This window comes from Varanus komodoensis, unplaced genomic scaffold (genome assembly GCF_004798865.1).
Source record: "Varanus komodoensis strain SLA01 unplaced genomic scaffold, ASM479886v1 scaffold10, whole genome shotgun sequence".
In the NCBI taxonomy this organism is placed as follows: domain Eukaryota; kingdom Metazoa; phylum Chordata; class Lepidosauria; order Squamata; family Varanidae; genus Varanus; species Varanus komodoensis.
In genome coordinates this window covers 28,823,005-28,840,320 of record NW_025335269.1, presented here as the reverse complement: position 1 = coordinate 28,840,320, position 17,316 = coordinate 28,823,005, and the positions used below count along the sequence as shown (strand labels likewise).

The window sequence follows — 17,316 nt, the reverse complement described above, 5'->3', positions numbered from 1 at the left end:
GAAACAATTGCAGGTGGGAGCCCAAAGAATGATAAAGAATGGTTGGTAGTGCATACACTTGTTTAAAGAGGAATGGTGAAACGAAAGCACCCGAACGACAAAAAACACTTCAGGTGCAGAATAGCAGTCCTAAATGAGAGGTTTCAGAATACAGCAGACAAGAAATATAGGCTCAAAGTCTGGCAGAACTTGAGTACTTTAGGTTGGACAGAGGAGTGAAACTTCAGGCAGATTTCCAGATTTCCAGGTAGGTAATCCTGCAACTGGGAATCAGAATAAAGTGGAATATGCCTTGAAATGGAATGTGAGAACCTTGACAAGATGGAGCCTTGGCTGAGTCCCTCATCCCCAGTACAGGCATCTTCAGGAAGCGTTTCCCCCATGCTCTCAAGTGGTTATTTTCATGCCTAGCAGCCTGATGGAGCACGTGATGAGCTTATTGTATTTATTGTTGGAAGCCCTTCTTCAGGTGCCTCCTTTGAGAGTGGCTCAGAAACGACAACAAGGAAGATGACCTTCTTGGTCATGGCCCCCCCCAGTGTCGGTATGATCTCTCCAGTGAGGCTTGCCTGGTACCACCACTGCTGTTGTTGTTTTTGTTAATTTATTATGTTCTATTGTATTTCAATGTACTTTATTGTGTTGTAAGCTGCCCCGAGGTTTCGGCAAGGGGCGGCATAGAAATGTAATAATAATAATAATAATAATAATAATAATAATAATAATAATAATAATAATAATTTTTATACTGAGTTAAGACCTTCCTCTTCTTGCAGGCATTAGCCACAGGATGGGGTTTTAATCTAATTTTTTTCCATCATTTTTCATTGTTGATTAAGATTGTTTAGATAGATCTGAGTCTGTGTGTCTGCTGTTTACATATTTGTGTACACGCCTATAATTTTTTCTAGATTTAATACATTTTAATGTGTGTGTGTTTCAATAAAAAGTAAAAACCATTAAAATACATAAAATGACTGGAGGGCTTCAACCAGCAAATGATCATAGACAGGTTATAAATTACATGAAAATGTCTATTTTTATAATATTTGCCCTTGCATTTGGGCACAAAGTGAACTCTCAAATAGACTTCCAGTTACATGCCAACAAATAAAATCCTCAGCCACGCCAGAGGAAACTCATCCAACAAGATGTATGAAAGCATCACCGCTCAGTGCAGCATCCTACAGTGACTGGTGGACCACTTCGGGGGCTATACTGCAAGAATAAGTGCTCTGTAGCCAGATGCTTACACCTAACAAGAAGGGGTCAAGGAGCAGCAGAGAAAGCAAAACCAATACACTAGTTACGTCCTTTGGGGATCCTGGGAGGAAGCCTGGGGGTTGATGCTCCCTTACTGTCCTTTGAGCTGGGGATTGGAAGGCCTTGGCTGAGCAGCGGCTACCTTTGAGGAAGGGCCACTGAACTAGAACATTTGATTAGGGTGAACATAATCTGAAGCTGGAGGAAAGGAAAAATCAAGCATTTCAAGAAACTGCATAGTTATATCTTCTGTAACACCCACCCCATTGCCTTTGCATTGCCTCAAGCTTTTGAAACCTTGGTGAAAATAAATCTTGTTTTAAAATTACATTTTTGTGCATAATTTGATTCAAATTGTAATTCTGGAAGCAGAGTTTGCAGATACATACATAAATCGCCTTCAGTGAAACAAAATAATATTTATATGTATAATCAGAGCAACTGAATAACAGTTTAATTGACTGAGGTGCAAATACTTTGTGTTCTCAAAGACAACACCTTCAGCATCTACAATAAAAGCATTAAGCAGGTGTTTCTTTCAGCTGAAAAGCAGAATATGTGTAACACACAATATATGGGTGGGTGTGAATGCAATATTATATATATATGAATGATAAGCAGGACAATCTGTAATAACAATTCTAACATAGAGGGAAAATAAATAAAATGTCTGATTGTTCCATATTCTGCTTTTTTTTAAGGACTAAAAGATTCATGCATGAAGATGGACTGCATAGGTAACTATCAGGATTGTGTTTATAGAGGTTCTTAATATTCATAGGAAGTAGAGAAAATCAGCTCAGTAATTATCAGTACTTAAGAGCACCAAACAATATTATTAAAACATGGAGGGTGACAATGAGTACAAGTCGAAATGTCACTTGACATTTGCAACACATTTCAGAGGCACACGCTGTGGGAGCTGGTATCGAAATGTGCTCTGATTAGGTTAGTAAAGTAAATCTTTCTTGTCTCACCAGGTCATTCTCTAGAGATTATATTATCCATTTTGTGTTCTTGTACCCATCTATCACAAGATCATTCAAGCCCACGGGTCTACTCCTAGAAAGGTCCAAGACCTAAAATATGCCGGCATTGCCCCTCAAATTTGCTCAGATAATACTTATCTTGGATCCATATTTAACTCATATGACTCATTCCAATGAACATACACAAGGTTGCGTTGAACAATGATGGAGGAAATTGGGAATCTTCTTAAAGGCTTCAATGAAGTAAAGAAACAGGAAGGATGAGCAAGGTTTTTTCCCTATACTCCCATCTCCTGCCTCATCACCTACAATGCACAAGATTCTATTTTTTTCCTGCAGAGAATCCAACTGAGCCACTTTACACAGCTCTCTTCCATTTTATCCTCACGACAACCACCCTGTGAGGTGGATGGGGCTGAGAGTCCGTGCCTGGCCAAAGCCATCCAGGAGACTTCATGACTGAGGGGGGACTGGGAGCCAGGCCTCACGGGTCCCACTCCACCCCTCTGGGCACGATGCCACACTGGCTCTTTCGCCATAATAGGAGGCTCTCCAGGCCAAGTGAGAGCTTTTCACTTCCCTGAAGAATTCTCTCTTCGTTTTCTTAAACTGTGGTAAGATCCTGCCCCTGCTAGTGGGTTATCTCCAATTTCCTCAATGCTATACCAGTTAGGGATTTTATAAGCAACATTACAAATAAATGATTACAACCAGGGGACCTGGCCCAGATGCACTCCAGGTTGGATTGTGGCCTACAGTTCCCATAACTTGGCTGGGACGTATGAGAAATATATGACAGGACGTAAATGGCAAAAGTATTGAGATTTTACCGTTGGACACCACCCTGAGGGCTACTCTTATAACCAACATGCAGTGTAAAAATGTTTCTATAAGCCATCACCAGTTGTTGGATTATACTGTATTTTATTCTTTTCATTCACTGTAATGTGGAAGAGAACACTCATAGTTGAGACATTACAAAGGATATAGTTTTGATACGCTGCACTTTTGCACAATCCATTTTGCTTCCAAAGATCCCCTTGCTCATTCATACTGAGCACTCTTGAAAATAACTTGCTCACAATGTCCCGGTGTTCATAGGCACGCAAATGCAGACCTTCCAAGCACTCTTGGAGGAAACTGATTATCTTGATCCTTTTCAGTCCGGCTTCAGACCCGGGTACAGTACTGAATCTGCCTTGGTCGCCCTGTACGACGACCTGTGCAGGGAGAAGGACAGGGGGAGTACATCCCTGTTGGTTCTTCTGGACCTCTCGGTGGCTTTCGATACCATCGACCATGGTATCCTTCTGGATAGACTTGTGGGATTGGGGGTTGGAGGCACTGCTTTGCAGTGGTTCCGCTCCTATCTCGACGGTCGATTCCAGAAGGTAGTGCTGGGGAACCATGTCTCTACGTCATGGCAGCTATACCATGGGGTACCACAGGGCTCCATTCTATCCCCTCTGCTATTTAACATCTATATGAAACCGCTGGGAGAGGTCATCAGGAGGTGTGGGCTGCGGAATCATCAATACGCTGATGATACCCAGCTTTACCTCTCGTTCTCCACTAATCCAGGTGAGGCAGTGGCTGTGCTGAACCGGTGCTTGGCCGAGGTAAGGGAATGGATGAGGGCCAATAAACTGAAACTCAACCCAGACAAGACGGAGGTCCTGTTGGTTGGCAGATCGGGTTTCGGAGAGGGTGGATTTGACCTGGTCCTGAATGGTGCAACACTCCCGCTTAGGGATAAGGTCCGCAGCTTAGGAGTACTCCTCAACCCGGAGCTCTCTTTGGAAGCTCAGGTGACAGCGGTAGCGAGGAACGCCTTCCTTCAGCTTCGGCTGATTAATCAGCTGCGCCCCTACCTGGAATACGACTGCCTGGCGACGGTGACACACGCGCTGGTGACTTCCCGCCTAGACTTCTGTAACGCGCTTTACGCGGGGCTTCCCCTGAAGACAGTCCGAACACTTCAATTGGTGCAAAATAGAGCTGCCAGGTTGCTGACGGGGACGGGGCGTTATGCTCACATGACTCCAGTCCTCCATCAGCTTCACTGGCTTCCCATTGAAGCCCGGGCCCAATTCAAGGTGTTGGTGATGACCTACAAAGCCCTAAACGGCTTGGGTCCTGGCTACCTGAACGAGCGCTTACGTCCGTATATGCCCGACCGCCCTTTGAGATCTGTGGGAGAGTCCCTTCTCCGGGAACCCTCCATGAAAGAAATTAGGAGAGTAAGTACCCGGAGGAGGGCTTTCTCTGCGGTGGCGCCCAACCTATGGAATTCACTCCCCAAAGAGGTCCGCCTGGCACCGTCGTTACTGGTTTTTCGGCGCCAGGTAAAGACCTTTTTATTTAAACGTCATTTCAATTGTTAAAACATATGATCTGGCCTGGGCAACTTCTTCTTCCTTCTCTTTCTCCTCCTATATTTTTATTTTATACTGATAATTTTAATTTTGTATTTGTAAATCAATGTATTTTTTGTATTGTTATATTTAATGGTAATTTATTATGTACTATTGTATTTCAATGTATTTTATCATGTTGTAAGCCGCCCCGAGGTTTCGGCAAGGGGCGGCATAGAAATGTTATAATAATAATAATAATAATAATAATAATAATAATAATAATAATGAACACCACTGGGGTTTTTCAGAAGCTGCTGTTCAAAATCTTATACAGCTCCAACCCAATACCTAATGCCGCTTTCTCCCAGATTTTTACCTTTCTTTCTGATTGCCGAGCACTGTGCAGAGGGTGTAACTGTGTTCATGACAAGCATGCTCAGGTTTCGTTCCCCAGGTTGCAGTCTTTCATTTAGTCAACATACTTATGTTTATCTCTTTGTAGCATTCCTTTATTTTTGAAGAGTATACATCTGTTTCGCCGATTACACTAAATAATGTAGATGCACATGAGGGAGGTAAGAACAGACTCAACAATTGTCTTCATACTGTGCTTTGTAAACAGCTGTGGGCTGTATTCAGCCGCCTATGGAATTGTGCTGTAGCTGGGGAAGAACAAGAAGGGATATCCATACAGATTGGAAAACTCTGGGACCATGCGGAATGCCATCTGGCCGGTTCTGCTTCTAGCTAGCCAGGTGACCAACACATTGCTGTACATCAGGCAGTTATGAATTCAGAATATGGTGTGGTGACCTCAGGATTTGAATTGTAGCACCAAGTTCTCCCATTTCTGAAAGTTTTCATAGCATTGATGAACTGGCAGTTCAGATTTTTTTTTAAATCTGAAGCTAATGCATTTTTACAGTTGATTCTATGACAGGTAGGCAATTTGTGACTCTCCTGGCCTTTTGACCAGCAAGTCAAGTTTAGCCAGCATAGCCAATGGTCAAGTTGATGGGAACTGTAGGACAAAACATCTACAGAGGTACAAGTTGACTTTACATACCTCCTGTAAGTGTAGTTAGCGGTTTGGACCGGGGCCAGTTCTGCCACAGATGCACATCAAACACTGGCCAAGGTAAAACGGGACTCCTTTTGTGTCAGTCCTCTTTCCACATCTTTCCCTTTCAGTGCATGCCACATCCAAGGATGAGCATGCTCAATGAGCACTGATTCCCCGCTTAGTTTGCTCAGCTGAATGTGCGATGCTGATGTATATCACCTCAGAGAAGAACTTGCTTCTCAAGGGAGGCATCCAGCATATCCTGTTCAGCTCAAAATCGCCAGACAAGTATCTGTGAAGCTGCTCTAGGTTTCTATTGGATGAGTTTTGGTTCTCATTCATCCCCAAAGCTGTTTCGAAAGGCCATTCTTGCCCTCTCTTTACAAGGCTACGGTGTCTTCCAGACCCTATCAACATGTCACTGAAAAGGCTCAGCTGTTACTGTCCCATGTTACTTACGCCATGTGGATCATGAGCCAGGATGGCTGCACCAAATGCAGCCATGCAGACGACCTGTTGTTCTCCGTGATGCCTGCAATGTCTTTACAAGGGCATTTGGTCGCCTGTAGACCATCTGGAGAATCTTCTAGGCAGAAAGGTGATTAAAGTTTTATAAGCATATAAAATTAGGCTCAAGCTCAGCGATTTGTCCCAGTTTCTATTCCTGAGACAATTTTGACAAGACAGATGGAGCTCCTGGTCAAGGGAAAGGCAGATCAGGGAACAGGGATCTAGCTTGTGATCGATGGGGTTACACTACTTAGGTTTGTAGCTGGGACATGCTGCTAGTTTCAGGACCATGTTCACATGGTTGTGGGAACAGTGCCCACTCCTGGACGTGCCACATCTGGCCCTGGGGAGACATCTGGTGGTTCTGTTCTGCTCAGGTGCCAGTAATATGCTGTATGTGGGGCTATCTTTGAAAAGTGTTTGGAAGCGCCAGCCACTCCAAAATGTTGTTGCCAGTCTATTGACCAGGTCAGCTATAAGGAGTGTATAAATCCCTTGCTACAAAGCTTCGGTGGTCTGTTCCAAAGACATAGAGCAAGGTGCTGGTTTTGATCTATGGAGTTTGTTGTGTGCCGGTGGGGAGAACAGCACACAAAAGACCACATGCTAGCCTTTTCTGTCCACAAGTTCTCCCCCTGGATAGAGACACAACGGTGTATTTGCTGCTCACATAAGGGCTGACACTGTGGGTTAAGAACTCCTTAACATTATGTCTGATGTATATTTGAGAGAATGCGGTTTGGAGGAATCTGGGTGTTTAAATCCTTTAATTCTGGGGCAACCAAGTTCAATTCCCAATCCATTTTTGAACTATAGTGCACAAAGAGACTGGAGCAGAGAGAACAGGAAAGGGAAATAGCCTCAAACATTAAAAAATGTTCTATCACCTGCTGCACGCATGCACTTCACTGCATGAAAATGCATGAAAGCGAGTGTTGGAGGATGTGGCAGGCTGCACCACTTTCCTCGCGGCTCTTACCATCCCCGTGACCTCCTTCCTTTCCCATCCTATCCTTTCTCTGCTGATTGTCCTGCAAGGTTTATTTATTGTAAGAATCATGGAAGCAACTTTCACAAATGGCTGGTTACCAGAAGTTACTCCAAGTCAAGGCAAGCTTCAAAACTGGGTTGAGAATAGAAATAATACCTTTACTTTTTGATTTTGTATTGTTCATGTGGTACTGTATTATATTGCTCCAAGTCACTTATACAATATATATAGCATTTTGAAATCCTTTTGGGGTATGGGGCTGGGAATGAAGCCATGGTCTATAATTTTCAAGAAATAGAGATTCAGGTTTCCCTTCCACATAATAAAGCAAAATAGGCCTATTACTGCTCTCACAGCAAATAAATATATTTCCCCCCAAAGAAAACAGAACCTGTCCCATTAAATGGCCAGTGACTAAAAGGGATCTGATCAATGAGCCACACCTGAACCAACCCTTCCAAAAATGTACAGAAACAACCACTAGAATCGATGCATCAAAAAGACGCTGCATTTTCAACAAAAGAAGCCATACAACAAAGGAAACAAACTGGTTGAAAAGAAGGCCTTTAATTAAAGAAAGCAAACGAATCTAACTTCCAAACTAGGTGACATACGAACTCTTAAATGTCATTAAAGGCACAGTGCTAGCAAGTTTAGACAGGAAAAAAGGCCTCTTTCTGCCTAAGCTTGCATGGAATAGCATCCTAAATGCCCTCCTTAGACATGTCCTTCTTAAGTTAGGTTATTAGTTCTACTCATCTCCACTTTTGATTAAATATATCCCTTTACACTGGAGATGAAGCCGTGTGGTACAATCCCTAATGTCTATTACGGGGCAACCTGAAAGAGGTTTTTTCACCAGAATATCCTTCATGGGTCACACTGAATGCATTTCATCCTTCTGGGGTGTTCTACTTCCTACCCATATGGCAAGGGTTACTGACAGGACACAGACAATGCAAGGGAATGCTTAAGCATGCACACTGTTAGCCTTTTAAACCATGCCAGGCGACATGGGTTAGCTTGAAGCCCCTGACTTCACACAGCGTCTCTTCGGCAGGATTTTCACCTGAGACTGGGGCAGCTGGAACAGGCACCACATGTCATCTGACATGCCCTGCTGGTTAAATCCAGTGCTTCACAGCACTGAGGGCTGCACCAAAAGTTTGGAGTGCGGGATGAGTTCCTTTATGGGCCATCAGGAGAGAGCCCGCCTCTGCGATGAAGCCTGCTTCCTGCAGTTGTTTCGTTATTTCTGCCACATCCCAGCGTCCCTCCTCTTGCTTGGCCAGCAGATGGTCAACCAGGTGAGCATAGAAGACAGTTGATGCGCACTTCACCACTAATTTCTCATCCAGCAGCAGTGAAAGGAGTTCAGAATCACAGTTGGAAGCATCAACCTACATGGAAGGAAAACACACACACACACACACACACACACAGAGCAAATATTACTAAAGTTGCCCAGCACAGTTTTAATTTTGAAACCCAATGTCTCCTTGTTTAGAATAAGATGAAGTAGTTAGTGCTGTAACTGCTATGATGCTGTAGTCTTTTAACGCCTCTCCCTTCTAAAAAGTATAAAGCATTTCAGTTAAGCACATGAGTGACTGAACGTAAAACCTTGCATTCAGGTCTGCCCCATGTTTGTGTCTGATACAACAAATTGTATTTGGTTTGTTGAGAACCAGAGTGTTGGACGGGGGACCCAGGAGATCTGGGTTCCAGTCCTCACTTGGCCAGGAAGCTCACTAGGTGACTCAGGGCCCTCACCTCACAGGGTTGTTGTGAGGATAAAATGAAGTGAGTAATCCACTCTGGGTTCCTCACAAGAGGAAAATAGCAGGATATATCTGGCTTCAACTTTACACTGCTGCTTTCAGTACAAGCATGGCCAGCTTATCCTATTGCTGGAATTTATCCAGTCCTTAATGGTATGGTAAACAGAAAACCAGGGAGACATGCTCCAATACGTGTATTCTATATATCTTATTTGATAACTGATGTAGCAAGGCACTTCAGTAGAATACCATGCTGTTTAATAGCATGAAACCCTTCATGCTTTCAACTTCCAGATAAAAACTAAATATATAGGCCACTAAAAGTACATATAAAAGTCTACCCACACCAAAAATGCTATAGAGAAACTTACTCTTCCACAAGTGCATCTCTAGCAGATTAAACACTAATGATACAATTGCGTTTAGCAAGATGAATGGCTGGTCGCCTAGGATGTGTACGGTATTTGGAGGGGAGAGAGCGCAAGCTGGAATGAGAGAGAGTGCTAGCATTGTTGGACATCGGCATGTGGTAACATTCTGATGGCTGATGCAGCAGGAAGAACCGTTCATGAGTGCAGCCGAAGTGTCCCCTAGTTGTCAAAAAGGCATCAGTGGCACACGGTGGCTCCAAGTGGAAATTATTTGCTTTGGAACTACGGCCTACCCTACCATCATGGGCCTCTGCAGACAATGACAATGGTACACAAAGAAGAATGGATCCCTGTGGGGGGCTGGGTGGTTGACATCCCCCTGGCAAGGACAGCAGGCTCCGAAGGCTTAGGGGGGCAGTATGAGTCCTGACAAAGGGACAAAGAGCCTGTAAGTCAAGGGAGCGGTGAGGCCAAGCAGGACCTGCTCTGTAGGGGCAACAGCCTTCCCAGGCCCAAGCGTCCTGCAAGAGGCCTCCGAGTGCCGACGCGCTGTGCCACACCACCTTCCGAAGCTGCTGCTCAGCATCTCCACGAACAACACAGGAAGGAGGAGAAAGATCCAAGATCTGGACCACCTCTCCCCTCCATCTCTGAGTCCTTGGGAATCAACGAGGCCAGTCACTTTTGGACGGCCCTGTGGCTATTCAGTCCCCTACAACCACAGGAACTGTCCAGGTTATTACTGGGAACAGTGGGATAAATTCAAAAGAAAACCAAGAAGACAGACCACTGCAAAGGGCGGAAAGCATCTGACAGATCTTCATCAACTAGTCAGTAGTTATTATTTTTTAAAATATATATATAAATTCTATAGTGTCCAGTGTTCAAAGCTCTCTGAGGGGTATCCAACAATTGAAAACAAAAACACAGCCTGTTAAATATGATTAGGGTTCTTAACTGACGAAGTTAAGAGAAGTAACATGCAATAGATACATAAAATACTGCTGTATAAAATAAAATTTCAAACCAAAATGCAGCAGTGCAAAGATTTAAAGTACAATAAAACATTAAAAGTAACAGAATCTAAAAGATTATTGTGCTTGGGAAAATAAGGTTCCACCTGACCCTGAAAGGACCAAATACAGATACCAGGTGAGCCACTTTGGAGAGCTTGTTCCACAACCAGGTTGTCACAATGCAGAAGGCCATCCGCTTAATACCAGCCAGCTAGCTCACTTGCTTCAGCAGAGCCTCCTCCTGGAAGACCTTTGGAGATGACCTTGGGGTCTGTGCAGATGTATACAGGAGGAGAAGATCCTTCAGGTAACCTGTTTCCAAGCCATTTGGGGCTTTGAATGTTGGTATCAGAGTATGATCTGTTACTGCTTCTGGATCTCTCATCAGCTTTGGATGCCAGTGACTCCAAAGTATTGTCCTAGACTACCTGCATGAGTTGGGAGTGGAGACATTTTTCTACAGTGGTTCAAGTGGTGCTTGTGTGGTCACTGGTAGAGCATTGAGCACCTTGGCCCCGTGACAGCTGACTTTTGGGTGCTGTAGATATTACCTCACCCCCATTGTTAATTAAATTTATATAAATATTCTCAAGAGCAGTACCCAACTTATGGGGGAAAATCCCTTGAACAGTTCTGGAGGCAGAAAATTTAGCATCTCAGACTTTCCCAGGCTTATAATTAAATTAACCATGCTACTCCATTTTGTTGCTTCTCCACTGATCTTTACTGTTGTTGTTATTATTGTAATTGAAGTGTTTTAAGGATTGTATTTTAAATATAATTTTAACATTGATGTCAATATTTATACGAAAACTGATTGGGGATTTAAATATAATTAATATTATCAAAATAGTACAAATCACAGAATCACAGAATAGTAGACTTGGAAGGGGGCAGAGGGGCTGATCCCTGCTCAGTGCAGGACTCCAAGTTAAACCAACTCTCCCAGATGGCTGTCCAGTTTCATCTTGAATGCCTCTAGTGTGGGAGAGTCCACAACCTCCTCAGGTCACTGGCTCCATTCAAATGAAGAAGTAAATAAATCTTTTCATTCATTTCCCCTCATTTTTTTCACTGCAATCAGCTACTGAGACTATCACTTTGGTTACCTTTCATTCCATTGAAAATTTGAAAATTATTTTTGCTAGGTGAGGGCAGGACAGCCTTCTCTGCATTTTAAGAACCCACAGCAACTAGATCTCTATGTTCATAACTCCATAATATAAATATATGCAATAAAATATTTATTTGAAGGCATAATGGGAACAAATCCCAAGTTACTGAAGGAAAGACGGCCATATTCCTGCTAAGATGCACAAGGAGGAAGGTGAGCCAAGCTGCACTGGTGCTGCTGTTCTGAAAACCTGGATTTGCTTTTTTCCCTCCACCTGAGTGCTGCAGGATTTGGCTGTTCGGTTATTTGAGAAGCCTCACCTGGTGAAAGAGGCAGTTGGGAAGGCTCACAGGTAAACACGCAGGGCCTTGGAGTGGCTGGCCACTTTGTGGCCGGCGTCTACTCTTCTCAGGGCTCAGGCAGTAGTTTTCTGTGAGCAGCAGAGAGAAGGATGAGCAGGGAACATACACCATTGAGGGGAGAACTGTGTTGTAACAACCCTGCTTGTGGATTATCCTTCCTTTTGTGAGTTTGCAGCCCTCTCCAGCTTTGTGCCCCTACTTGCAGAGAAGCTGCTCACAGCCAGGCTGCTCCCACATGGTGAGTGTACCGTGCGGTTGGTTCTTATTCAACAAGCTTACTCTGAAGGGGGAATGATCAAATATTATCCTTTATGAGGAAGTACAGGAATACAGTGTGCGAGCACATGCGCGCACACATATGTGCATGCTGAACGGAATACAAAATAAGGCTTAAAATATTCATGTATCACTCAAGATATTAAAGTATTAATATGCAAATGACAATAGAACTCTAAATCCCACAAGGCCTCCACTGCGCCGTTTTTGACAAACATCTTTAGTGTGAAAAAAGGAAAGGAAAAAGGTAACACTTAATTTTTAAGGTTCCTGGCAAGAAAACAGCCATTCATCTTAGGTTTGATTTTATACATTTCTCCAAAGCAAACAGTAATCACTGTAATCAGCTGAATATATTTTAAAAAGCTAGTTAAACAATGAAGGCAGAGGATTGATTTAAATGGGGTTTTCAGCTCATTATTCAGTTGTTAAGGGAATGCATTTGCCTTCAAACTCTCTTGCCTGACACGATTTGATGGAACGTCTCGGGGGTGGGGGGATGTAAGCAGCCCACATGCTGTATTTGCTCAACACGGCTATTAACTACAGATGGCATTCAGATGAGCATCCAGCTGGGATCTGCCTACACCGCACATGCAGGGAGCGCGGACCTATGCCTTGCACGGATCCTCTGAAATGAGCTCCTGCCTGCAATCCAGCTCACATGACTTGTGTCAGTGTGGCCCTAAACCAGGTAGGAGAATGTTGTAGGAGAATGAACCACAGCAGGCATGTGGCTCATGTGCCGCTACTCCCCCAGCACTGCCACCCAAAGGAGTTCTGGAGTTTTCACTTCCATTGCTGTCGGTCCTGCTGCCTCAAGCTGAAGCACTGCCGTGAGTGGGATCAAGCCAACTTCGCCTTCTTACTAGCCATAGTTAAGATTACTCACAGTTAGGATTCGGCAGAGACACCAAGGTTATTCTCAAATGGAAGTAGAAATTCTAGTCTCCTTGCTGCCACCTCTCCAAGACCGAGAAGAGAGGGGAAGTGCTTGGGCTGGAGCCACGCTGCAGCTCATTCACACTGTGCTAAGCCCCAGGGAAGGCTAACTGGGCCTCTGACCTATCCATATACCACTGAGTTGCTTACGCATTTGACCAGGTACAGAATTGCCAGTGCATTTTTGATCAGCAAGTCCAGAGGTGGGACAGGTGCACCAAGTGGAGCAGGAGGACAGAATCCAACATGCAGATTTTACCTAGTTGTCTAAAACTGCCCTTGAGAAATGCATCCAGATTTCCACAGATTTTCCATTTGAAGCCACGGGTTGTCTCCAGCACTGGCTGTGCCCCAGTGGAACAGAATCTTTTGCTGCAACAGATTTTCCCTTGCAAACCCTGCTGAATGACACCAGATCTGTTCTGTGGCATTGGACAACCTTGCAGCGAGGTTTGGGGCTCTGCGTGGTGGGGGCAGGGGAAACAAGGAGAGGTCCTGCTGCATGAGCAAAAGTCTGCTCATGCAATACTGGATTTAACCATATATCACAGACACCGCAGGAAAAAGGGAGGCAGGTAGATAAGAATAGTGATGGCAGCATTAGTTTCATTGATAAGGCACCAGGAAGCACAATCATTTGGGATGTATAGCAATTTGCTGTATCTACAGTATGGATAATCCCACCCTCACCAAGGAAACAGAGTAGATTAGATTCTGCATGTAGATTACACGCGCACACACGTGCACACACACACACCCCCAGCAAGAGCAGCGTATGGCAAATAGCCCTGACCCAGCCCCAGCAGCAATGGGCATATGGAGTGCCCACTACAGCACCACGCAAGGCATGTTTCTGCACAGCAAGAGGGAAATGTTTTGCGCTATAATTGAAGTTCACTTATTTAACCAGGTTAATGTGAATGACTCACACAGAGATAAATCTGTTCCTGACATGAAAAGGCAAGGCGTAAGAACAAAGGTGCTATTGATAAATCAAACACACTTTCTCAAAAAAAGAAATGGGATAAAGAAGTTTGCTCAGGAAGCTGTGCTCATGTAGGAGAAAAAGAATTAAGTTTGGAAACTGCGTAATTGTTATTTTAGCTTATTAACATAAGATCAGTATAACAAATCCATGTGGCTAGACTGAGCCGTATTTTCTAAATGCTTTCTTAGTGTTTTATATTTATAAATTTGATTGGAAAGCAAGCCAACTGTGTCAAACAATACCTTCAATATTTGAGGAGTGAATACAAAATTCTGTGCGAAGTGGTCTATTGCTAGCAGTGATTTTTATGATAGCTTGAGATCCAAGCAATCTTTAATTTTTGGCTTGAAAACTCCTGGCAGATCCTCGTTCAGATGTGGCACTTTACAAATGGCTGAAAGATGGTGATGGCCATACGAGATGAAGTTGAATAAAAAGGTCCATCCAACTAATTACTACAATGTCCCTGACCCTGCTTTGTCTCCACTGAATCCAGGCATTGGCACCTCTGCTGCTGATCTTCCACAGAGATCAGCAGTCTACGGTCCTCTAATAGTATGCGCGAAGGACCGACACCATCAGTTCCTTCAATGATAATGACAATGCAGTGAAAGCCTTGACAGGGTTAACCCAAGTTTAAGTGGTTCAGCTGGAACTTCAGCTGTCAAGGATGAGGGAGTGTTCTGCACGTCCAGACTTATTGCTGAAGATGGCACAAGGACATCTGGCTAGAGGCATTAAAGCTTGGACATTATTGGTGTGACGTGCTAGCATCTAGGGAAAGTGAGGCCCCTTGGATTGGTGGGCTGGCATTACCACATTGCCAGGAGAGGAGGGCTAAAATGTCCCTGGCAATTCCAACATGATACCTGTTGGAACACTTTTCCCAACCACAATCCACTTGGAAACTATGAGCAATTTCTGGGGCCTTCCTTTGTGTGCCCACTCTAAGGGAAGCGCAGACAGTGGTAACATGGGAGAAGGCTTTCTTGCGGTGGCCCCCTCCCCACGGCATCCTGTCTAGAGCCAAACTTGTCATCTTTTTGGTACCAGGGTAAGATGGCCCTTAATGCTGAGTCCTTTGAAGATTAACTTGGCTACCTAGGGGCTTGAGGGAAATAGATGTTTTTTACAGAGTCATTGCTGTATGTTTTTACTTTTTAAAATTTTATGGTATTTTATTGCATTTTATTGTTTTTCTAGATTGTTGTAAACTGCCCAGAGAGCTTTGGCTATAGGGTGGTATATAAATATAAAATAATATTAAAATTTTCATATATTGCTATCATTACATTTATATGTGACCTTTTCCCTTTTGCAAAGAACTCAAAGTCTATTTGAGTTCTACTATATTCAATTAATAAGAATATAAGTCTATTATATTCATCAGGCTAGATGATACAAAAAGCAGAGGTGGGACACTCTATGCCCCCAGCCAAAAATAGAAATATTAGGCCAGATGTTGTGGCTAAAACAGTTTCAAGGGGGAGATTGAATGAATCTATCACTGCAAGGTGCTACATGCATCAGATTACATTTGGAGCAAGGAAGCAATGGCCAACACCAATTCTGAAAGCATTAATGCTGTATCTTGCTTTGGGTGGGACATAAAAGGCCCTGGATAGGCAGAGAGTGGCAGTAATGAGACAAATGGCAGGTTTCACAGGCTGTCACTGAAATATTAAGTTGATGCTGTAAAATTATTTACTACTGTATGAGTAACTGTCCCTGTTTTAGTTTGATATTTTAGATTAGAATTTTAGCATTCCTTGATATCTTACGTTTTTTTTCTTTTAAAGGCAGGATAAACTTGTTCTCACAAAACAGCCTTTAACAGAAGGAACTTTGGCCTGGGTCCATGCAGACCAGACAAGTCTCTTGTGCTTGATGTGGAATTATCCCAAGCATTATCCTAGGAAGTACTGTATATCTTAATCATGGGCTCCTGATGTAGCCAAGCTTAAAATAGTAGCAACAACCTGGTGGGTCTTTTCCTTGAGAGAAGACACCCTTAAAAGCAAACCTTTTGTCCTGCTGCCACAGACAATCCACTTAAACAAGCAACGCTAATGCTCTTTCAATTATTCACAGCAAATATTCATTGTTAAAAATGGCTTAGATATTTCTGATGAGGGGAAAGGCAGAATTGGCACTTTGCATAAGTTTATGCAGTACTGCCTGGGTTCCGTAGTTTCAGAGAGGCTTGAAACAGAAGCCAGCCCCACTATTGCCGACAGAAAGCTCTGAATCTCTAGTATCAGCACTTCCCAACATCATCCTTTTCAATGTAAACATCCATAAAGCTGTCAGCATCATACGACAAATGGCTAAATAATACATTGGATCAGCAAGCGAGTGCTGCATTTCCTCACATACAGCCCTTGTTGTGAGCTGCACTAGCTCTGTATCAGAGAAATCAATAGGCTCTGATTTTGCTTTCCAGATGCGCGTAATGATTCTCCTGCTTAATGTAAATAGGGACGGGAAAACAAAGCAGCAGTGCCTCTGAACACACAAGCAAGCCAACTCAATCTGCTCCCCCTCACAAACACCCAGCAAGGACATATTACTCAAACAACTGGTAGCATAACTGTAAGTTATACCAGCAATTAACGCAGGATATGGCGGTTTCTTCTTTCTGGCTCTGAAGGAGGCTGGGAGTATTCGACTCGCCTTTTTAGCTGGGCTCCCTTCCTTTGTTGCCGTGTTTGGAAAGGCTTGCCTCCTTCTTGAGTAAAATGCAAAGCAAGGCTTGCTGCATTCTTCTCCTTCCCATAGTCTGGATAGAGGGAGAGAACCAGCCAATCGCATTCTTTGGGGCATATAATGTAAGGGGTTGATGAACGGCAGGAGAATTAGAACCTTGCAGCCTGTATCCAAAGCCCGGCGCCACACAGAGGAGGATTCTCCAAGGCTTGACAAGTGGGTGATAATCCAGCCCAGCGGCTGCATGGGGGATACCTTCACAAATCACCTGGGTGATGCCACAGTGGGCAGCAGCAACGTGCCTACGCTTTGTAAGGCTTCTAGTGTCAGAAGCCTGGAGACAACCGGCTCCCTAGAATACCTGGAAGCTCTACAGCAGAAGTTGGCAACCCAGTGCCCTTCAGATCCAGCTTTCATTACGCTTGACCGTGGGCCTTACTGGCTGGGTGGAAGTACGAAACTTCTGGCTGTTCATCCTTGTCCCATATCCTTATATACTATGGTGCACGGAACACAAATGGTGAACTCTGGCTCATTCAAGAAGATCTGGATATGTCTTTGGCTACTTTTCTGTACAAGTGCCATGG

The 17,316-nt window shown here is 43.8% G+C and overlaps 1 protein-coding gene across 3 annotated transcripts in view; it reads right to left on the bottom strand.

Annotated features, from left to right (window-relative positions):
- Window positions 1–7,721: 7,721 nt before the first annotated feature.
- Window positions 7,722–17,316, bottom strand: part of NBAS (NBAS subunit of NRZ tethering complex) — a 176,744-nt gene continuing 167,149 nt past the window's right edge. For all 3 annotated transcript variants that reach the window (XM_044417846.1, XM_044417835.1, XM_044417856.1), the window contains one exon: window positions 7,722–8,573. In XM_044417846.1, the coding sequence (XP_044273781.1) occupies window positions 8,298–8,573 (276 nt within the window). In that variant the 3' untranslated portion in view covers window positions 7,722–8,297. The remainder of the gene's footprint in view (window positions 8,574–17,316) is intronic.